At 47.4% G+C, this 21,071-nt stretch overlaps 1 protein-coding gene across 1 annotated transcript; it reads left to right on the top strand.

Annotated features, from left to right (window-relative positions):
• Positions 1–9,993: 9,993 nt before the first annotated feature.
• Positions 9,994–16,905, top strand: PTHLH (parathyroid hormone like hormone). The gene is made up of 2 exons (XM_054399864.1): positions 9,994–10,094; positions 16,479–16,905. Exons 1-2 carry the CDS (start codon positions 9,994–9,996, stop codon positions 16,903–16,905), a joined length of 528 nt encoding a protein of 175 aa, XP_054255839.1.
• Positions 16,906–21,071: the final 4,166 nt, after the last annotated feature.

The raw sequence follows: 21,071 nt of genomic DNA, 5'->3' as shown, positions 1-21,071 counted from the left end.
CCATGAAGAACCTCGTCCACATCATCTCTTTTCCCCCCTTCCCTTTCTTTGGGCTTTACACTGTGCTGTTGTTGAACCCTCCCTTTATGATTATGTGCTTGCTAAGCTTAACTATGGATGAAGACCCACAGTATGAGGCCTCCCTAACACAGAATCACAGAACCATTCAGCCACTTCTTCACACACCTCTAAATTCCACCTGAAGCTTTCCTTCTGCCCCCATGTCTCGCAGTTACCACCTCACAGAAAGCAGGCTGGGCCGACACAAAGCTAACTGAGATGCATTTGGGTTTGTTGCTATTCTGTTTGTCCTCTCCCTGCTTCTTGGGTTTCTGTCCCTGTTGCAACTCATGCTTAAACCAGATTGTTAAGCAGAGCCCTAATGCTCACCTGCAGCCTGTGGATGCTATATCTTGTGCAAAGGCTCCGTAGAGAATGCCTGGGATCTTGGAGGCCCTGGTGCTTGGCAAAGCTTGACAAGGTTGCCTTATGTCAGCATCTGTGCATTTATGGAAAAAGGCCCTGAGATTTAACACAGAAGTTGGTCTGTGCATTTTTACATGCAAGGGGTGGGTTTGGGGTTTTATTTTTTTATGTTTTGGTTTGGTTTGTGTTTTTTATTTTTCAGCAAATGCATTTGGAGAACTAACAAGTAAACAGCTCACACAAGCCTGGGCCTGAAGCTGAGCACCTGCAGCTTAAATAAGATCATCATTGTTTGAGTAGGGTTTAAATAATTTAGTACAAATTGGCTTTTCTATAGGTGCTGACAAGCCCATCATCACTACTTACTAACGAGTACAAGATTCCAGAGGACTGCGCAGATCCCGCGCTCCTCCCCGCACCGCGCATGTGTCCCTCCAAACAGAGTGTTTCATAAACAAGCACCTGGAGACCCTGATTAAAAGCCACCTGCTCTGAAAGCTTCAGGGAGGACAGATTGCACAGCCTGCAGATGGTCTGCACAGCGTTCTGATAGCCACAGTTGCTGAAATCAAGCTCGTCTCCTTCCCTCCCACACACAGACCCAGCCCTTTGTGCTGGCTGGTTTCATGGAAGGAGTTTATGAACGTGCCCTCAAAAGGGGTGGCTGAGGGAGCCTGGCGTAGTCTGACAGTGACTGCCACCCCAGAAAGGATGAGTCTAACAAACCCTGCCTTTGTGACAGTGCTGTCCATTGTTGTCACTCATCACCTTTTGGCCTGCTGCTGCGAAAAGAGCGATATTTGCTGAAAAGAGGCTAAAGGCATCCCAGGGGTAATTAGTGATAAGCCACTATCTGATAAGCTTCACCACCTGTTGCACAATTTTCCCTCTTCATGTCTGTGACTTCATGGATTGTTAATGAAAACCCATACAGATTTAATCAGGGCTAACATTCTCCCCTGAGTCCTGCAAGCTCTTCCAAATGGGATCTCTCAATTTTAATGTCAATGTTTCTGGTCTACTGGCTCTGGCACAAGGTTCTTGTAGGAGTCTCAGTGCTGTGCTTTCAAAGATGGGAAATAATAAAGTGAGGAAGAGCTCTGTCAGGTCTGGGCACATATAAGGAATTTATGCAATAACTAGGGTCTGAAAGGATCTCTGAAAAGGACTTGAATAACCACATGCCCTGAATGACTTAACTCTTTGTGAGAAGCCCAGGAGCCTGTTCTGTCTCTGTGCATGCATAACTTCAAAATTAATTCAGCACTCAGAGCTGGAAGTGAGAAGCTTGTTACAGTGCCATGCTCAGCACTTTCCAGAAAGCAACATCAAGCAAGCACCTTTTGGCCACTTAGGGCATGCTTGTCATACTGCAAGGGCAGGGATTATTTGACAGGGTACAGTCAGCTGGACAGCAAGTGCAATACTGTGACAGGGTAAAGATGGGAAAACCAGTTAAAGGTTTTGTTTCTAACCTGGTAGTCTGCAAAGCAATTGAGGAAATTGAAGTATTCCCGATAAAACAGAAGCCAATCCCTGGTTGCTGTTCTGATTTACAGGTTGAAATGATGCCTGCAGCCTCCTTTGGTCAAGGCAGTGTATTGCAACCTTGGATCTCAGTCCTTGCCAGCACAGCAACCTAGGGATCTTTCCTAGAGCTGCACTAAGTATAGCTTGCTTTGTTTTCACATGCCTTATGACTACAGAGGCCACCCCTGAGTCATACGGACTGCTCTCAGAAAACTCTCACATGTGCCATTCCCTCATTTGCCAGCTCAAGGCGTCTCCAGGGATGGGAGAATGGAGCAAGCCTGACAAGGGCAGCAAACCCCAGGAACTCTGACTGTCAATGTCCAGTCCTGCTCAGAGCCAAAACTAACTACTTTTTTATTTTTAGCAGAAAATCAGGCTTCTGACATCTTAGCTTGCTAAAGCCAAGTATTGCTTTACCAACTCTTTGACACCTTTGCACTTCCATCTCCCCGTGAAATGGCTTCAAGCAGTTGGCAGAAATGATGTAGTCAATATTGCTAAGAAACAAAAAGATGGCTTTTTAGAGAGCACCAGTAACAGGTCAGATCAAACACGTGGAGTATTGCTTCTGTTTTCTAAGATGGGGTATTAGAATGATATAGGAAACAGTTTGATCATCTTAGGATAAACAAACAGCAGCTAAAGTATAACTTTTATAGTTGGGCCTTATTTATTCCTTCAGGTTAATTGAATTTCATATTTGATTAACTAGTACATTGAAAACCCTGACCTGCAAGGGCTAATACAAGGTCCTCTAAAAATGTGCTTGCTCACATGTCTTGCTGTGCAGGCTGATTAAGCAGCATGCCATGGGCAACACTTCACTATGCTTGGTCTCCTGAAGGCAAGTCAGGTGGTCCCTCCCTTTTGACTATTCCTGTTTAGGCTTCACATCCTAGGGGACATCACGTCTGAAAATATAACCACACTGCAAGATCAAAGAGCACTTCAAAATCCAGAGAAGGGATGGTCATGTAAGATACTGACCACCATCCGAATAAACAGAATGAAGAGAATCAGCTTGGCTTCAGCGAGAGCTGGACCAGATCCCATGGCTTCTGGGAAAAGTTTAAAGATGCAATTTGTTCCACTGGGAAGTAGAAATATGGAAATGGATAATCGATGTGGTATGAAAAGAGAGAGTGAAGGATCATTTTACTTGTAGAGGAGCAAAGGAAGGTGCAGAGCAGATGTGAGTCAAAGCAGAGGATGCACATAACAGTTTCAGTCATCTGTGTTTTAAAACAAACAGCACAAAGCAGCAAATTTCCTGGAAGGCAGATAAGATATTACAAAAATATAATTAAATGAATGCAAAGAAAATGCATGAACCAAGGATACATATTAAAGAAATGCTAGGAAACAAAGGCTGTGCTCATAGCAGAGCACATTACAGTACCTTGCTATCCAGATTCACGGGCAAGACCTCACACAAACAAGTTATTTCCATCAGCCAAGTGTGGAAAGAAGTCTGCCTTCTGAGCTGGAAATTCAAATGAGGCTAGATATGATCCCAAGCACGACTTTCTCTCCTGTTCCATTTGCTAAAGAAATAGCAAAAATCTAACTGAACTGTATCTAAGGAAAGCATAGCCTAACCACAGAGCACCATGTGGCCATGGGAAAGGACAGAGTCCTCCTTTTTCCAAGATAATCTCCAAACCCAAAGCTAAAGAAAGTATGTCTTAACTATGTTAGCCCTGTGTCTCACCAGAGGAGGAGACTTCTTCCTTTTGCCTAGAATACCATTGCAATTGTTGTACAATGCCAGTCTGGTCTTCTCCTTGCTTAACCAAAAAAAAAAAAAAAAAAAAAAATCCCAAACTTCTCAGCAAAACCCTCAGATGGGATTTTTTTTTCTTAACATTCATTTTTTGACCACTGGAAAATACTAATTTATCACAAATGTCATTGGAAAGGATTTTAGGCCTGGGATAGAACTGAGAGAAGCCAACAGTCCATGGACTAGGGCACTGAATAAGAGAAGTAAAGGACTTGAACTCTGGTGTTCTATATCTCAAACTATCCACTATCCACTAAGCTATTCCAAGGCAGGAGGTTACTCCATCTCCTCTCAGAAAAATGTCTAAAGGGATGGATTTTTTTTTTCCAACATAACACAAAAACAAATTGCAAAGTTTCTTTCTACCCCCAGTCCTCCCTCTTTAAACTGAATTCTTGTTCTCCAGCCAGCCCAGCTTGGTAACAGTTTTGTGTAAGTTAAATAGACCAGACACATTTGTTCCTGTTGGTCTTTAACAGATATTCAAAGAGAAAGAGAAAAAAAAAATAAAAAAAGAAAGGAAAAAAAACCACAAAGGAACAAAATAAATCAGCCCAAATTTTGTCATGAGATAGTTAAAGCTGAACACCAGATCTAGGTAGAGGCAGCTTAAAGTTTCACAGCACTGAACAAAAACACTGGCATGGCTGAAGAACAGAATCACGGCATCACTAAGGTTAGAAAAGACCTCTAGGATCGCCAAGCCCAACTGTCAACCTATGGCCACTAAACCATTTCCTGAAGTGCCACATCTGTACATTTTTGAACACGTCCAGGGTTGATGACTCCACCACTTCCCACTGCCATGAGTATTTGGAGGGGGTACGTTTGCAAGTCTCCCTTCCACAGGTGTTTGAGAGAGCTGCTTGTCTCTTTCAAGTCACCTCTTTGCAGGTTAGGGTTCAAGCCGGAGCCGAGCGGCAGCGCCGCGCCGGGGGCCAGCGGCGGGGGGCGCCCGGACGCAAAGTGGCTGGCGGCGGGGCCGGGGCGGGCGGGGCGGAGCGGGAAGCCGGTCCCGGCACCACCATGGACAGCTCACAGCTCCCTGGGACTCGCCGGCCCCGCTCCGCCGGCCCCGCGCCGCTCCGCTCTGAACTCAGAGCTGCCTCTTTGCCCTCCAATTTGAAAATTGTTCCCTCCGGTGTCTACTGGATTCTAGGAACCAGACGGAAGACTTGGCAAAACCTCTCTTCAGTTCCGCACAGCTTTGCTGGGTTTCCCCCCGCCCGCCTCTCCCGAGCGTATTAAATGAACTGCACATTGTGTAAATAAAGCCCGCATTGTGTCAATAGCCGAGCAGGGGGAGCCCCGGGTGGGAGAGGCAGCGCTGCTCCGCCGCTCTATCATTGTTTAATAGAGGAGCTGATTGTGTGCAGATGGGAGCGCCACGAAACGTCTGGGTCTCACTGGTGGGGAAGCAAAGAAAACCCCGACGGTTTGCTCCTTCTCCCCAAGCTATCTGTCCACCCAGTTGGAAGATGACACCCACGTCAGCGGTGTGCTAAAGAGCTTCCCATCCCTGAAAGCCGCGGGAGAGTCAAGAAGGGAGGATGGCAATGAGGGCAAGGGACCGCAGAGCACAGCAGGGCTAGGTTGCGGGCAGAAACCAGTATGTGCTAGAACGCCTGCCTCAGTCTGCAAGCAATCGCGTTTGCCTCTAGCTGCAGAACAGCCTGGCCCTCAAGACCACCCTGGGAGCTTTGGTAAAAACAAAACAAACAGCAACCTCTGGGACTTCGCACCTCGCCTGCAGAGAGCTGCGCTCCCTGGCTTTGAACCTGCCGAGATCTGAGAGGCTGTGCACGTCCCAGGGGATTTCGGGTCCTCACAGGACGAGTCCAGCACTCGCTGCTCTGCCGCTCCCTTCCCTTCCCCGACAAGCTCCCAAGCAGTCGGGACGCCTGTGTTGGGGTTGGTTATTTTTGCTGAACACCCTGTGAAGACTAGGGAGGTTAAACTCTCGGTCTGAACCGAAGCCTTGAACGAGTGCAACTGAGGTTATAGAACTCTTGGAGGGGAAATGACGAAAACGTTTTACTGTGAATAAAACAAGAGGGAGGAGGTGGAGGCGGGACTTCACAAAGGTGAAGGAATGGGAAGTTTGCAGAGCCGAGGGTTTAGCCTGTCTCTGAGCACCGGGAGGGGGTTAGTCATGACTCCCCTCTGTCTCTCTGAGGCTGCGATGACACCTCCTGCCCAACTGGCTGGACCCGTCCAACGTTTGTTTCACACGAGGGTTTCGCTCCTGAGCGGCATTTGAGGAGAGCCCGGTCACCCACCCGCTCGCAGCCCCTGGCCCTATCCCTCGCTCGGGAATTACGTGCCAAACCTGGAGTAGGGACTTATCTTCCTAGCCAAGCTCCCAGGTCAGCTTCCTCATAGGGAAGCTGATTTATGCCTGTTTATACATATGGAAAAAAGAGGCAGAAGCCAAGCACGGCATCCCTCCAAAGTCTCATTGTTTTTGAGGCGGGAAGAGAGGAGAAAGGCTAGGCACAAAACCTAAAATGATAAGGAGGGCTTGACTAGCAAGGCAGACACAGGGTTTTGCCTCACAGGGAATGCCCTGTCGGCGGACCGATGCTTTGGCACAGGTGTGGGGACAGGAATCGCGCCACGGCCGCTGCAAAAGCATCGCTCCCTGGTCCTGTCTCTCGTCGAGCCTCAGACTCTCACCCCCCGCGCTTCCCCTTTCTCCCCTCTCCGAGCTCAGGGGACACAGGGGGTTGGCAGGGAGGAGAGGCTGGGGCCGGCGGGGTGAGATGCTACAGGTAGCGGTGGGTCCCTCCCGGGAGCCGCTTCCCGGGTTGAGCATCCCGCCGGCCAGGCTCCATCCTGCAGGGAAAGGGCGGGGGACCGGAGGGGTGGGGACGTTACACGCCGGTAGAGGGGATTTTTCACCCCGTCCTGCAAGGAGGAGGGCTTAGGCTTGCGGTGAGGCTAGGTACCAGGAGGAGCTGGCTCACGGGTTAAGCATTTGTGTAGGTGGCATGAGAAAAAAGTGCTGCTTCGGTTGCTGGAGATGACAAACGGTCTTCCGGGGGCCGGAGGGGTGGGGTGGGGGTGGGAAGTGCACGGTATCCTGGTATGATAGTAAGTCTCCTAAAGGGGTTTGGCACTGCTCAATTCCTGATATGTTAGCAAAGCCATGGTAGGGTTGTACCTTTTTTTTTTTTTTTTTTTTTTTTTTTCCTCTTTTCCAAGCCCACTGAGGCAGGGATGAAGCAAACTCAGCCATAGGAAGGTGGTTAGTGATGTCACAAGTTTGGTCTTTTCAATAAAAGCAATAGAGAAGGGTCTCCCTCACTATATATATTAGGAGAAATTCTGTTCTTCATTATAAAAAGAGCAGCAAGGGAGGAAAGCACCTGCTTTTAACACCCTCTATTTAGCACTAATCTGTTGCAGGCAGAATAAAAACTCCTAGGGTTTGATTTCCTTTGAAAAAAGTATTACTTTTAAAATTTTATTTCACTTTTTTTCTTTCCCTTTTTTTTTCCTTTTTTTTTTTCCTTCCCTTCTTTTCTTCTCAAGGATAGAACATAGTTTTGGAAGCAATTGCTGAGAAGATCAACCACTGTTGGCCAGACTGATCTCTGAGAGGCACAGAGGGCTGTAACTCAAGGAAAAGGTGAAGTAATAAATTGTGAAGAAACTTCAGTACTCCAAGTTTATAAAGGCTATTTATTTTTCCTGAGTCTGTAAGGATTGGGGCATTGGGGTTTTTTTTGTTTGGGTTTGGGTTTTTTGGTTGTGTGTGTTGTTGAGTTTTTGGGGTTTTTTAATTTTTTTATTTCTGGGGGAAAGGAAATTCTAAAAATATTTGATGGACGTTTTACCTTTAACATGAGCAATAGACCTGTGAGTGTGTGGGGGCTATTTTCAGGGGATCTCACAATTATTTTTAATTGGTCAAAAGGGCAATGTAAATCAAAGAACCCTATTAGCTACACATTTTAGTTTATAGCCTACCAGGTGTTCAGGGTATTTATTTACAGCATAAACGGTTTAATGTTTTCAGCATGATTTCTATTTCAGCCCTTATGTTTTCGTTTTCTATTTGCCTGTGTGGTATGAAATTTGGCTGAGGAGCTGGGCTTTTAAATTGTGGCAGCAAGTGTCATGTAACGTAAAATAACCTGCAGGTAGAAAACGGGTTTTGCTTTGCACCTAAACTTTCTACAGAGGAGGAGAGGATGAGAAGGAGGAACCAGCCGGCACACCTCAGTGTTTTGTTGCGGCTTGTGAGGGTGTTGGGAAAGAATTAGCTGTAAACCAGGCTGTCAGGGGCAGAAACCAGCGACCCCTCTGTACCCGGGGACAGAGGATCTATTCGGGGAGGCTCCAGCGCGACGCGGAGCGGAGCCCTGAGAAGGGTGAGCGGTCGCGGAGGGGTTGAGGAGGGGTCCCGGGATGCTACAGACGGCGTCCCCCAGGTCTTCAGTTCTGCTCGCCTGGGCAGGGCCACAGCGTGCGGGAGAGCCCATCCTCTGGCACTAAACAAGAGATTGGCTTGCAAAGTGTCTGCTTCGCGAAGAGCCGGCGGGGTGGGGTAAGAGGTGCACCAAACTCCCCCAGGCTTTCTCCCTTCTTAACAGCCGGGGGCAGGTTTGTTGCGCAAGCAGGCTGTATAAGCGGCGGATTGTGTTACCTTTGGTTTTTACATAAGTGTTTTCCCGTGATGGAAAAAAATCTGGTACCTCCGTTAGGAGGGTGCGGGGTTGCCGGCGGGGCGTATGGTTTGGGGGGGACCAGCCGCGCTCCTGCCGCTCCGGGCACTGCCTCCGCTGCCCGGCAGTGCAACCTGACACGGAGACGTTCAAGGCTCTGGTCAGGAGGACGCAGGGCGAAGTGGAAGGCGAAAGAGGGAGAGGAGGAGAAAACTTTCCACTAATTTACTTTTTTGGCCGGGTGCGCCTCTGATCATAGACTGCGAGTCCTGCCCCCAGCCCTCCCCCTTAGCTCCCCCTTTGCCCCCCCGTTACTAGCCTACAATTAACATCATTAGGAATCAACCCTCCAATTAATAGGGCAGCTGCGACGAACAACGGTAGGTGGGTGAAAGGAAAGGCGGCAACGCTCCCAGGCTGGGCTTTTGGGCTCGATCTGAAAAGTGCTCCCATTGATGGGGTGATCGCCCTTGGCACGGCAGGGGCTGCGCTGACCTAGAGGGGTAAGAACAAAAAGGGAGAGGTGGAGCGGGAGAGAGCGAGAAGAGCTCGGCTGCAGAAGATGCGAAGAGCTTGGCCGGAGTCGTTAGGGTCTGCTGAGCGCTGCCGAGTGTTTCCCTTTGCTTCGCTCCTTTTTGACGCCGATGCTGGGAAGCGCTGATCTCCAGTCTCCTCTCTGGCTGTGGGTATCCCGGCCGGGCTCTGGCTCTCTCCGCACATGTTCCTAGGGCGCCACCTCTTTGCAAACCTCTCCGTCCTCCCGCAGCTCTCCCAGAAGGCTGCTTCAGGGCGTGTGAACATGGCAGGCTCCAGCCCAGTCCAACCTGCGGAGCCAAGCGTGCTTCCCAGCCCCTCAGCCTCCACGGGCTACCGCTCTCCTGAGCCATCTCGGGCTCTCCAGCCTGGCAGCGCTCTCTGCTGAGTTCCCTTTCCTTGTCACAGCTGTGGAACCAACTTTCCGGAAGCACAGGACGTGAACTTGACTTTTTTTTTTTTTTTTTTTTTTTTTTTTTTTTTTTTTTTGTATTGCAGAGGTATATTTAGAGATAGATGTATAGAGACATCCTCCCTCCCCTCGCCTGAATCTCTCTGTATTTAGAGAGCAGAGGGTAGCTGAGATGACTTTCGGGAATTTTTCCCGGTCTGCACAGAAGGCTTCTCCTGTGACATAGAGCCCGGAGACAGAGGCTTAGCCGACTAGAACTGAGCAGGGCTCAGGGAGACAAACCGACGCGCTCTCTAATCCGGTTCAAATAGGAGCTAGATGGCTTTTCAGCTCATACTGAGAGAGAACTGGCCTCCGGGCACCGAGAGACAGAGAGGGAGAGAGAGAGGGAGGGAGGGAGGGTGGGAAGGAGGGAGGGAAAGAGGGAGAGACAGACAGCAAGGAAGAGAGAGAGAGAGACGGAGCGAAGTTTGGAAGAAGTGAGCCGCTGCCGAGAGCTCAGAAAGTTTGTTTTTCCTTCATAGCCTGGGAGCTGGGAGAGCTGAAAGCGGAGACTGCTTGAGGACGGCGCTGGCGCATGTGTCCCGCGGGACTGATCTCCCTTTCCTTGCAGGTTCTAAGCCCCGGAGGATACAATGTTCACTAAACTCTTCCAGCAGTGGAGTTTTGCAGTGTTTCTGCTGAGCTATTCCGTGCCCTCTTACGGCAGATCAGTAGAGGGGATCAGCCGCAGACTGTGAGTGCCTCTTTTTTTTTATTCTTTCTTTCTTTCTTTCTTTCTTTCTTTCTTTCTTTCTTTCTTTCTTTCTTTCTTTCTTTCTTTCTTTCTTTCTTTCTTTCTTTCTTTCTTTCTTTCTTTCTTTCTTTCTTTCTTTCTTTCTTTCTTTCTTTCTTTCTTTCTTTCTTTCTTTCTTTCTTTCTTTCTTTCTTTCTTTCTTTCTTTCTTTCTTTCTTTCTTTCTTTCTTTCTTTCTTTCTTTCTTTCTTTCTTTCTTTCTTTCTTTCTTTCTTTCTTTCTTTCTTTCTTTCTTTCTTTCAACTTATTTGTTTGTTTGTTTTTAATTATCGTTGCTTGTTTGTGGTTTTGGTTTGGTTGGTTGGTTTTTTGGGGGTTTTAAGTCGCTTTGGTGACGATGTCAGCGGGAAGGGAGGTGACCAGGCCCCCCAATGGGAGCATCCCGGGAAGGTCTGCAGCTTTCAGTAGCGCTCCCGGCGCGGCTCTTGCAAGCCGAGCGGATCCAGGTTACCTGCCCCAGGTGCTCACTAGTGGGGTCTAAGCACTAGGCAGAGGGCGTCTGGGGCAAGGGAACTCAGCAACTGGTTGACCTCATAACTGTTGGGAAGATGTTAAAGCTGAGGATCTCTCAGTCTTCTGAGGGTAGCAGCTGTGCATCTGTGTGCTCGTTCAGCATTTGCTGTTGCCCCTGCACCTTTCCATGCACTGGGAGGGGGCATCCCATTTTATCGGTCGGCTATAGAGCACGCTAGATAACATACACTCCTTTGGCCCTGGCATGGAGCCAGGATTGATAAGGGTGACACTCAGTAGCAAGGCTGTCATGAAAATGAAGGACCGGACAATTTCATTGGATATCTGCCATTTCAGAAAAAGAAAAGAAAAAGGGGATTCTAATATCTGGCTTGGTGGCAGAAGCATGGTTTTTTTGATAAATGATAATGTAACTTAAGAGAGTCTGTTCAGGAAGTGACCTTTTTGCTTCTTCCAAAATAATCAGCACGGTTTATATTAATACCCCTACGCAAAGTGCAGAAGAGGAGCCACTGGGCTGATGTAGGAGCAGCTGTCTCACACACCTAACTCACTGGCTTCCACTGGACTTGCATCAGATTTTCTAAGGAAGAAACACCTCAGTCATACTGTGGAGGGCTCTATTGTTACTAAGTCCATAAGCAAGTCAGGTTGGAAAATCCAATCACAGCAAACCATTTCAGATGCCTTTCCTTGTAAACGTTTTGATACATACATAAGGACAAGATCTCCCAATATCACTTCCTCTGCCACTTAGGCAACCAAAAAAAATCCCCCAGGTGAAGTGACTTCAGACACACCTAAATTTTGGCAGCAGGCAGACAGCTATTACAAATCTCCTAGAGCAATTCGTGTAGAACACGTTATTGCTGATAATGCTGCGGTGCATTCTACCCACTCCATTAATGCTAATCTCTTTTGTACTGCTGCAAACTGCTGCTGAGCTGTTTCTTTCATTTGAGACCATTTTCTTCTCTTTGGATATAGAGGGACCAAACTTCAATTTCAGAAAAAAAAATATATATACACACAAAAACACACACACACATATATATATATAGGTAGAGTAAACTGCTTTTATTTTCTTGGCTAGGAATCTCTGAACTGGATCTAAGGCAAATCTAGTTGGGGTTTTTTGTTTGCTTCTTTTTTTTTTTTCTTTTTCTTTTTTTTTTTCTTTTTTAAAGATAGGTTTGCTACAAAATGCTCTCTCTCCCTTTTTGAAGTTAGTGTTGCTCTAACACTTGTTTTTACAGGTCAGGATTAGAGGTCTTCCTAACATCTCTATTTCATCCTGACAGGAGGTGGCAGGGAAGGGGAAACTAAACATTGAGAATGTATTTCTCAGCTCCCTCTTTGCTATGGAGTGTAAAACACACACAAGAAACCAGTCAGTTGTCAGTTAGTGGCATTCATGTAGTTTTGTTTGTGGGTACAGCACAAACACAGACACCACACTCAAACATGTGTCTTGTTTTAATACCACCACAAACCATTCCTAGAGTTAATGGTTAATAACTCACTTAAGCCTAGGGATTTTTTTTTTTTCAGTCAAAGGCTTAAACCAGCAACGGATGAAAATACTGAAGCACATTATTATAGCCATGCAAAAACAATCAGAATGACAGAGGCATGGTTCTACAGACTGTAGTGAGGGAAATCTCCCAGGGAGAGCAAAAGCAAATTGTCCCAAGAAAAGACTGCCAGGCTCATTATTTGTTACAGAAACACTTTAGCTGCTAAAGAACCTCTGAGAAACCCAGTAATGCCTCAAAGTCCAGCTGGATATTTTTATCAGCTTGCCCAGACGCTGCAGCATCATGTCCCCAGATCTGTTCAAAATATTTTTCCTAACTCTGAGATAGGTTGAGCAGCTTTCACTCCCTTTGCAGCTAGTGGCAAGGGCACTCAGTCTTGAAGACTACATGCAGAGAGTTGACTGAGTCCTTTACAGTTATTTTGCTGAACTTCTGGGGAGACCCAGTGTGAACAGTCAAGGATAACAACAGTTAAGTCAGAGAATTGCCTCCAACAGAGAGTTGTCACTTGAAGAATGCTGCCTCTCAGTGACGCTAGATATCTAGGGTAAAAGATTAAGAAAGAATGTGCTTGAAGAGAACAGCTTATCTGGAGGGACATGAAGTCATGATAGCCCAAGTTAAGAGTTTCTACTATTTTGCCCATGATGAGACAGTGAGTCTCACAGATGCATAGTGTGCTTGCATACAGCAATTAGTTTGGACTCTCTGGTCACACACAAACACCAGCAACATCCTTCTCTCAGAAGTGCCTACCACATGTAAGCTTAGCCCTCACTGCACTTGGTTTGGGCACAGGCTCCTTTCCCTTGAACGAGAGGTGCACTTACTGCAGGATGGAAGGGACCTCTAGTGGGTCATCTTAACCCTAACAGCCTCATCCCTTAGCCAACATGTGAATGCAATCAGGCCGGTTTCCATTGCCTTCCTGCTCGGTGTGTGTGGGTGAGATACTGTTGATATCTCCACTCTTCTTACATCAGCCTTCTTGAGCAAGTGTTTCCCCGATTTACAAACACGGAAGTTGTTTGAATAACTGTGGCAGAAGGTCAGAGAGATATGCATCTAACACATCTTCTTAGTTTTTAAGGGGATTTCTGATGCAAAGCACACAAAGGAAGCTGGTAGGCAACATGTCATCCCCCAGCCCAGCTGAGTAATCGGAGTCATGTGAAATGTAATACTACGTAATGTTATACAATCATCTGGAACAGCAGAATGTTCTCTGGGGCCAGACCTGATGCTAAATATCAGACAGACATTTAAACAGCAAGCCACCCTCCTTGGCACAGGAATCCCTCACACGTCAGCCCTGGCACCAGCTGGGCAACGCATCCTCACTCCAGATGCAGATCTTAGGCTGTTCCTGGACTGCCTTGTGCCTGCTGGAACCAAATCTTTAGGTTTCAGCTCTGTCACATGGAATAGCTTCTCAATCAAGAGAACTTCAATAACAGGCTTCAGAGATTCAAGATTTTTGTCATGGTGGCTAAAGTGACCAAATGCACATTACAGGATTAAGGCAGCTCTAGGTTGTCTGTGATAAAAGCAATTATCCTTGGTAGTTTACAAGGGGCAGTAGGAAAGCTTTGGTCATCACATTTTAGACTCAGTAAAGCACTGAGATTTTGTATGCTTTTCATAAACTAGAAGAGTGAAAGGGAAACTGCATTTCCCATGCAGACATCCTGGGAAAAGAGATTACCAAAGCTAGGAATGTAACATGAGCCACTGTGGAGAGCTTGACAAGCAGCACAGAAGCATGTCCACTCAGAGGAGCTCAAGGTGCTAGCTTTATTGGTGTACTTGCAAATCAGAGTGACCTTAGTGTGAAGGATGTTAGAGATGGCTCTTGGAGAGCTTCAAGGAGTGCACTGGTCAAAAAACATTCCCCTGAGCGGATCTTGAGCTTACACCACAGCTGCACTGAAGAGAAAGAAACAATGTGGGTTCAGATCATATTATCACACTGCATTTTTGCTTAGGGCCATTGAGTTGAAGGGCATAAAATACTTGCCCCAAAGCCTGAAGTAACCCAAACCTGATCTGGGGACGCTTAGAGCACAGCCAATGTTTGGGCAAATGTGAACTCACAAACCTGAGTATATCTAGAGATGATGGGGAGCAACTGTCACCACTGTCTGACTTCATGCAAAAACAACAGTCATCTTTCAGTGTCATTGTGGTGTGCAGAAAAGCTGCTGTTTGAATTTTACACTGAGTAGCAGAGCTGTGGCATCACTTGAAGCCATTGCTTGAAGCCCATACTTCAAAAGTGTCACTCTATAATGACAGACATGAAGGCAATGCTCTGAAACCAGTGCTGCTTAAAGCTGCCCATTTCAAATAGCTCCAGGGCTGATCAAATCATAGAATCATAGAATCATAGAATTGTTAGGGTTGGAAGGAACCTCAAGGATCATCCAGTTCCAATCCCCTGCCATGGGCAGGGACACCTCACACTACATCAGGTTGCTCACAGCCACATCCAGCCTGGACTTAAAATCTCCAGGGGTGAGGCTTCCACCACCTCCCTGGGCAACCTGTTCTGGTGTCTCACCACCTTCCTAACACCCAATCTGAATCTACCCATTTCTAGTTTTGCTCCATTCCCCCTAGTCCTATCATTACCTGACACCCTAAGAGTCCCTCCCCAGCTTTCTTGTAGGCCCCCTTCAGATACTGGAAGGTTTCCTGGGAGCCTTCTCTTCTCCAGACTGAATAACCCCAACTCTTTCAGTCTGTCCTCATAGGAGAGGAGCTCCAGCCCTTTGCTCATCCTCATGGCCCTTCTCTGGACACCTTCCAGCACATCCATGTCTTTCTTGCAATAATTTAGAGAGCTTGGCTGAAGGAACTGAGAAAAATGAGTTGCACAACACCCCCAACCATTTAGCGTGCTACCTTTGTCCTCCACACTTTGAAACCTGGTAGCACAGCAGGACAACTAGGGCTGAGGTGGAAGGAATATTCACTTGGAGTTATGCCCTCTCCCACTTCACCCAGATGCAGAAACCACCTCTGCATCCAGCTAACTGCCCAAGTGGCAGGCAAGGCACTGAATTAATTTTCTTTGGCCAATGAGAACACAGTCCCATGCAGTACCCCGATGTGAGACGAGGGGATACATAGCCAGTCTCTGCACAGTGAAGCAGGGCATTGGAAGGGTAAACTGGATGACAGTGTTCATGGGAACATAGCTAAAGTCCCAGCTTTTACTCTTGTTGTGGTTCCTAGTGCAGCTCTGAATCCATCCCACATCAAGGAAAAAGCAGGAGTTTCCTCAGGGTTCCTTATTATCCAGGTGCCACTCTTATCTTCTTCCATACCTTCTTTGGCAGCACAAGCTCTGTGAAAGAGAGCCAGCCAACCACCTCCTGGTTCCTCGAAAATGAGACAGAGGTCACTGAACCCGAAGGTCGGGAACTCTGGCAAAGCAACAGAAACAAACCCAAGGACTGGAGACATCCCAGTCAGACAAACCAGCGTGCTCTTGAAGGAGATCAGTGCAGAGGGCTAGTGCAGAGCTCAGAGAGCACAGCAGACAAGCCATTTGGCAGCAGCAGCTCACACTTAAAGGAATACTAGGAAGTTATGGAAAGCCATAATTAGACACAAGTGGCCAAGCAGTAAAATCCTCAGGGGTGGCTGAGGCTCCTCTCCGCTGATGCTCAGGCTGCCTCTCTGGATAGCTCATCAGGGACTGAAGTGCCTATGTTTCAGACACATGAATTGGCAGGGTTTTCCATTACACTCCTGCAGTTGCCCTCGTTTAAATTTAGCAAGGAGATGTACTTTTTGTTGTGTTTATTTACGTTTCTGAAGTACATGACCGAGCAGAAGAAAATTATTAGAATGACGCTGTATAAACACTGCTTCCGGCTTCGGCCCTGCTTATTCCCTCCTGCTTGACTGCGGTGCTCCATCACCTGACCCTCTCAGTTTTCCTATCTCTGACAACCGCCTTCCTGCTTTCCCTGCCTGAAGGGTGATATATTAAGAGCCGTAATGCTTTCCTAGAACGGAGCAGTGACTAATCCAGCTCCAGGTCCAGTGGTGTGCAGTCAGTCAGCTTGGAATTATTACCCGCTTAGGTCTTTCCCTTCTCTGTGGGGAGCAGCTATGCTGAGAAGCAAGACTTGCTCCAGCAGCCTGACTTTAGCTGGATGTCTCCAAGCTGGAGAGCTGCTCCACAGTCACTGTGGCTGCCACTGCCAGGGCAGAGAGGACCTCTGCCAACTGCTTGGCAATAACCAAATCTAAAATGTTGTTTGCTTTTTCTTTCCCCCCCTTCCTCTTTTCCCTGTCTTTAGCAAACGAGCTGTCTCAGAGCACCAGCTATTGCACGACAAAGGCAAGTCCATCCAAGATTTACGGAGAAGAATATTCCTTCAGAATTTAATCGAAGGCGTCAACACTGCAGAAATCCGCGCCACGTCGGAGGTGTCGCCTAACCCCAAGCCTGCCACCAACACAAAGAACTACCCTGTCCGCTTTGGCAGCGAAGATGAGGGCAGATACCTAACTCAGGAGACAAACAAATCCCAGACCTACAAGGAGCAGCCCTTGAAGGCGTCAGGGAAGAAGAAGAAAGCAAAGCCTGGGAAGCGCAAGGAGCAAGAGAAGAAGAAGAGGCGAGCCCGCTCGGCTCGGCTGAACCCCGGCACGCTGGGAAGCGCTGGGACCGCGAGCCCGCTCCTGGGCAGCTCCGCTCCTACACACAATCACACCTGGAGGTAATTTTGCTATGTCTGTCTGGCGGTCAGGCCACGCATTCACTGAAACTGTTCTCCTTTGGTGTGAGGGGCTGAGGCCTCACTCAAACCTGGAGCAATAGCACAGCTTTTGCTCATGACTGGGCAGTGGCTTTTCAGGCAGCACACAGTGTCAAGGTTCTTTCTGGAGGTAGGTGAGTGCCCTTTCCACTGTGCACTGGTGACCAACTCTGTCCTTCCTATGACAAACAAGCCAAGTAAACTATTTATTGTCAAGAGGAGGCCGAGTGAAAAGCAAGTCAACTTATTTCTGCAAAAAGAGAGCCCATCGTAGCCATTAAAATCTCCTTCCCTGATTTAACTGTGTTGTAGACAGGTGAGGGTTGGTCTCTTCTCCAGGCAACCAGTGGCAGAACAAGAGGACACGTTCTCAAGCTGTGCCAGGGGAAGTTTAGGCTTGAGGTGAGGAAAAAGTTCTTCACAGGAAGAGTAATTGGCTAGTGGAATGGGCTGCCCAGGGAGGTGGTAGAGGCACCATCCCTGGAGGTGTTCAAAAAAAGATTGGATGTGGCACTTGGAGCCATGGTATAGTCGTCAGGTGGTGTTAGGTAATAGGTTGGACTTGAGGATCTCTGAGGTCTTTTCCAACCTGGTTGATTCTGTGATTATGTCTCTCACATCAGATCTTTGTCCCACACTTGGGCCTCAGCTGATTGAAAGCTCTGAGTTTTATTTCAGGCTCTGCGTCTATAAAATGGTGAAGCTTTCTTTCCTCCTTCTCAACACCTCCCCTTTTTGGCAGCTTTCCTACCCCTACTTTACAGTTTTTCATTTTACTGTTTAACCTTAGGGGAGAACATGGAAAAGTTCTCTCAGCAATACCTGCAAGCAAGGCAGACCAGCCTCTCACCATCACGTTTTCCCTGCCATTAGGACTTTTTAATTCAGATCCTTTTTTTGTTTTGCCAGCTCATGAAACAACAACATTGCCACTGAAAAATGTTGAGCATTGCTGTAGGAGAGGATATGCTTCCTTCCTCTGTGCCAGTGAAGGGTTTTCAGGGCAGTGGTGAGCTGGAGGCTTCAGCATAGGTATCTCAGGAGACTCATCCACTAGCAGCCATCTTCACTTGAGGGGAAGCCGGCACACTTGCAGACAAAGCCAAGAGAACTCTTCATTTCTCTGCAAATGTTTGCACTTTCAGCAGCAGAACCCCACCCTTTTCTCTCCTTCTCCACTTCAGCAGAATAGTGCCACTCGCTCACAGTAAAGCCCTTAGCAAGAATCGCCAGCTGTGGAATTTACTAAAACCCACACTTGGCTTAATCTTTGCAGGCCACAGTTTGCACTGTGCTCCATCACTTCAGCTCCTGCTGGCATCCCACAGGAGTTATCAGCATTTGAGGCTAGGCATTCAGTGAAGTAAGAGAGGCTGCTTTGCCACAGCACCTTAGGACAGGCCTCTGGTCAGGAGATGCCTGCCTGCCACTTCCACAGGTGTTAAGAAACTGTGGTGGCCAATAAATAACATCTGTCTTTGCCACACAGAAGTCTCCAATCACTGTAGGGAAAAAAACATTTTAGGGCATTTGAACATTTCTTTCTTTTTCTCACTACTCTGTCTTTGGTTGCACATCCAATGGGATACACAGAAGGATTTTAGGTATGATTCTGCTGATTTCCCTAGTTCAGCCTTTCTGTTCCAAGTATGGTTGGATGACTGAAGGCAGGCAGCTTCACTGGGAAGACCAGAATGCTGAAGCCAGCCCAGCTTTATGTCACTGATATTATTGCCTAAGATGCAGAGTTTCTCCAGGACAAGAAACAGATTCCTAAAGAGGATCTATAGCTTAGATACTAAACTGAAGATGATTAAACAAAGAGAAGCCATAAAATAGGAAAATTAAACTCCTCCTTCGCCAATACAGAGCATGCCATGGTCTTAGTATGCCAGCTTGTAGTTATCCCAGCAGGCTGTCAGAAGATGCAGTTTCTAAACTTTAACTGACAGCAAGAACCAGCTCCCTGACTTGGACTTTAAGTAGGGGGAGTTGTCTGTGCAGTTAGTGGCACAGGGTGGGCAAGGACATCTGAAATGGAGGGGTGACCACATCTGAATGAAGCTGATTCTTCTGAGCTGCATCAGGAGCTTCTACTCTACCTACTAGTGGGGGACAAGGAAGGTGTGCAGACAGGATGTCCATGTGCCTGGACAGGAGAAGCTGCTTTTGTACCACCCCCAAGGCTAGCTGCAGCTTAGGAGAAGCATCCTTGCCTTACAGGGAAGAAGTGGATGTGCATAATGCAGCAGGGTACATGTCAAGGCAATGGAAGAGAAACTTCAAGCATGTTTTTCACTGTAGCTTTGTGCTTCTTTTCTGCTCCACACACTGAATTAAGATCTTTGTGCCAGTTCCCTCTGCCCAGTCTTGATTCCAAAATTTTGGGTTTAAGTCAGAAAAATCCCAAACCAACCAAGACTAAAAATAATGTGCTGTCTAGATCTTTTGACTTACTACAGGAAGCATCTCATAGAAGAAACCAGTCTTGCAAAATCTGGGACCAAATCACAGAAAACTGCTTGAAAGTTGTCATTAGTGCGGAGCCCAATGTCAAGATGTGGCTTAGCCCAGACTCTAAAACAAAAGCCTGAGGCTGAGGACAAATTGAAAATGGCTCCCTTTTAAAAACAGGGAGATCTGTGTGTGGCAAACACAGCTCTACAGTCATGCTGTAGGAATTGTGTGCCCTTATTACACCTATTGTAATATGGACTGAGTACAATACCCTAATGCTACCAGTTAGTAATTGACTTCACCCTGGCATTTCCATCTGAAGTGCTTAAAAACTTCCTTCTTGTGGTAATTGCAGCTACACTTCCATTCCAATTCAATTAAGCTGGTATTATCCTAATTCCCTAAGAAACCTAAACTCCCTAATCATAGAATCACAGAATGCACTGGGCTGGAAGACACCAATAGAGATCATCCTGTCCACGCTCCCTGCAGTGAGCAGGGACATCCCCACCTGGATCAGGCTGCTCAGAGCCCCATCAGGCCTGACCTTGAATGTCTCCAGGAACAGGGCCTCCACCACCTCCCAGTAAAGAACCTGTTCCAGTGTTCCACCACCCTCACAGTAAAGAACTTCTTTCTAGTGTCCAATCTAAATTTACCCTTCTCTAGCTTAAAACCACTGCCTATCACTGCAGGCCTTGGCAAACAGTCCCTCTGCAGCCTTCTTGTAGCCCCTTCAGGCAGTGGAAGGCTGCATGTCAAACGTAGTCTGACTTTCAACGCACAACCCCCTTCTCAAACTCTCAAGGAATTGCTTTCTTTTGCATCTCATGGCCACAAACATCTGCCCTGTGGAGCACTGCCTGCAGTTTCCATGCACCCTCCATGATCAGTCTAGCAGCAGAGTGAATCCTGCTCCATTCTATAGCTTTGCATTCCACTTACAGCTCTAGCCCAGAGAATCTGCATGCAGTACAGAAGTGTGCCATTCACAGGGGCAGAAGGGAAAAAAAACCCCAACCCTTCAGCATTTCCTGCAGCATCCCTAAGAAGTAGCTTAAAATTATATTGTTGTGTAAGTATTACAGCATCACAGTATCACAGTACATTAGAGGTTGGAAGGCACCTCCAGAGATCATCCATTCCAAGCCCCTGCCAGAGCAGGATCACTTAGGGTAGTCTGCACAGGAATGCATCCAGGTGGGTTTTGAAAGTCTCCAGAGAAGGAGACTTTACAAAGTAGCACAAAGACAAGAGAGGAGCAGGCTTTACTTTTGTTTTCCTGCCTTCACAGGGAAGGGAGGAATGGAGAACTGACTCCAGGCTGGCGGCATCCTTTAGAAAGTTTGCAAATCTCAGGGCTACAGGCAGCTGACATTGTCAGCTTGGGCTGAAGGCAACAGCAGTCAGAGCTGAGCAGGCTGAAATGCTCCTTTTCTTTCAGGATCAAGCCCAGTGGCTCACAGAGGGCAGTTTCACGATTGTAGCCTTTCCAAGCAATTGAAGAGACAGGCCACTGAGGGGCTGCTCACTGCCAGACCTGAGCAGCCTTTACTGCACACCTCCTGCATCACATGGCATCACAGAAAGCTGTCACACCTCAGTGATGAGCAGAGCCTTGTGTGCCAGCAGGTTTCCCAGGGGGAAAGACAGAACAAATTAGCCCTGTGGGAC

The sequence above is a fragment of the Indicator indicator genome, chromosome 3, assembly GCF_027791375.1.
Source record: "Indicator indicator isolate 239-I01 chromosome 3, UM_Iind_1.1, whole genome shotgun sequence".
Classification (NCBI taxonomy): Eukaryota; Metazoa; Chordata; class Aves; order Piciformes; family Indicatoridae; genus Indicator; species Indicator indicator.
The sequence above is the reverse complement of the archived record's forward strand: the minus strand, read 5'-3'. Positions and strand labels throughout refer to the sequence as shown.

Excerpts from the sequence above, each read along its gene's own strand:
- PTHLH (XM_054399864.1), top strand. The coding sequence starts at position 9,994 with ATGTTCACTAAACTCTTCCAGCAGTGGAGTTTTGCAGTGTTTCTGCTG. Across the intron at positions 10,095-16,478 it reads GAGGGGATCAGCCGCAGACT|CAAACGAGCTGTCTCAGAGC; the intron begins GTGAGTGCCTCT and ends CCCTGTCTTTAG.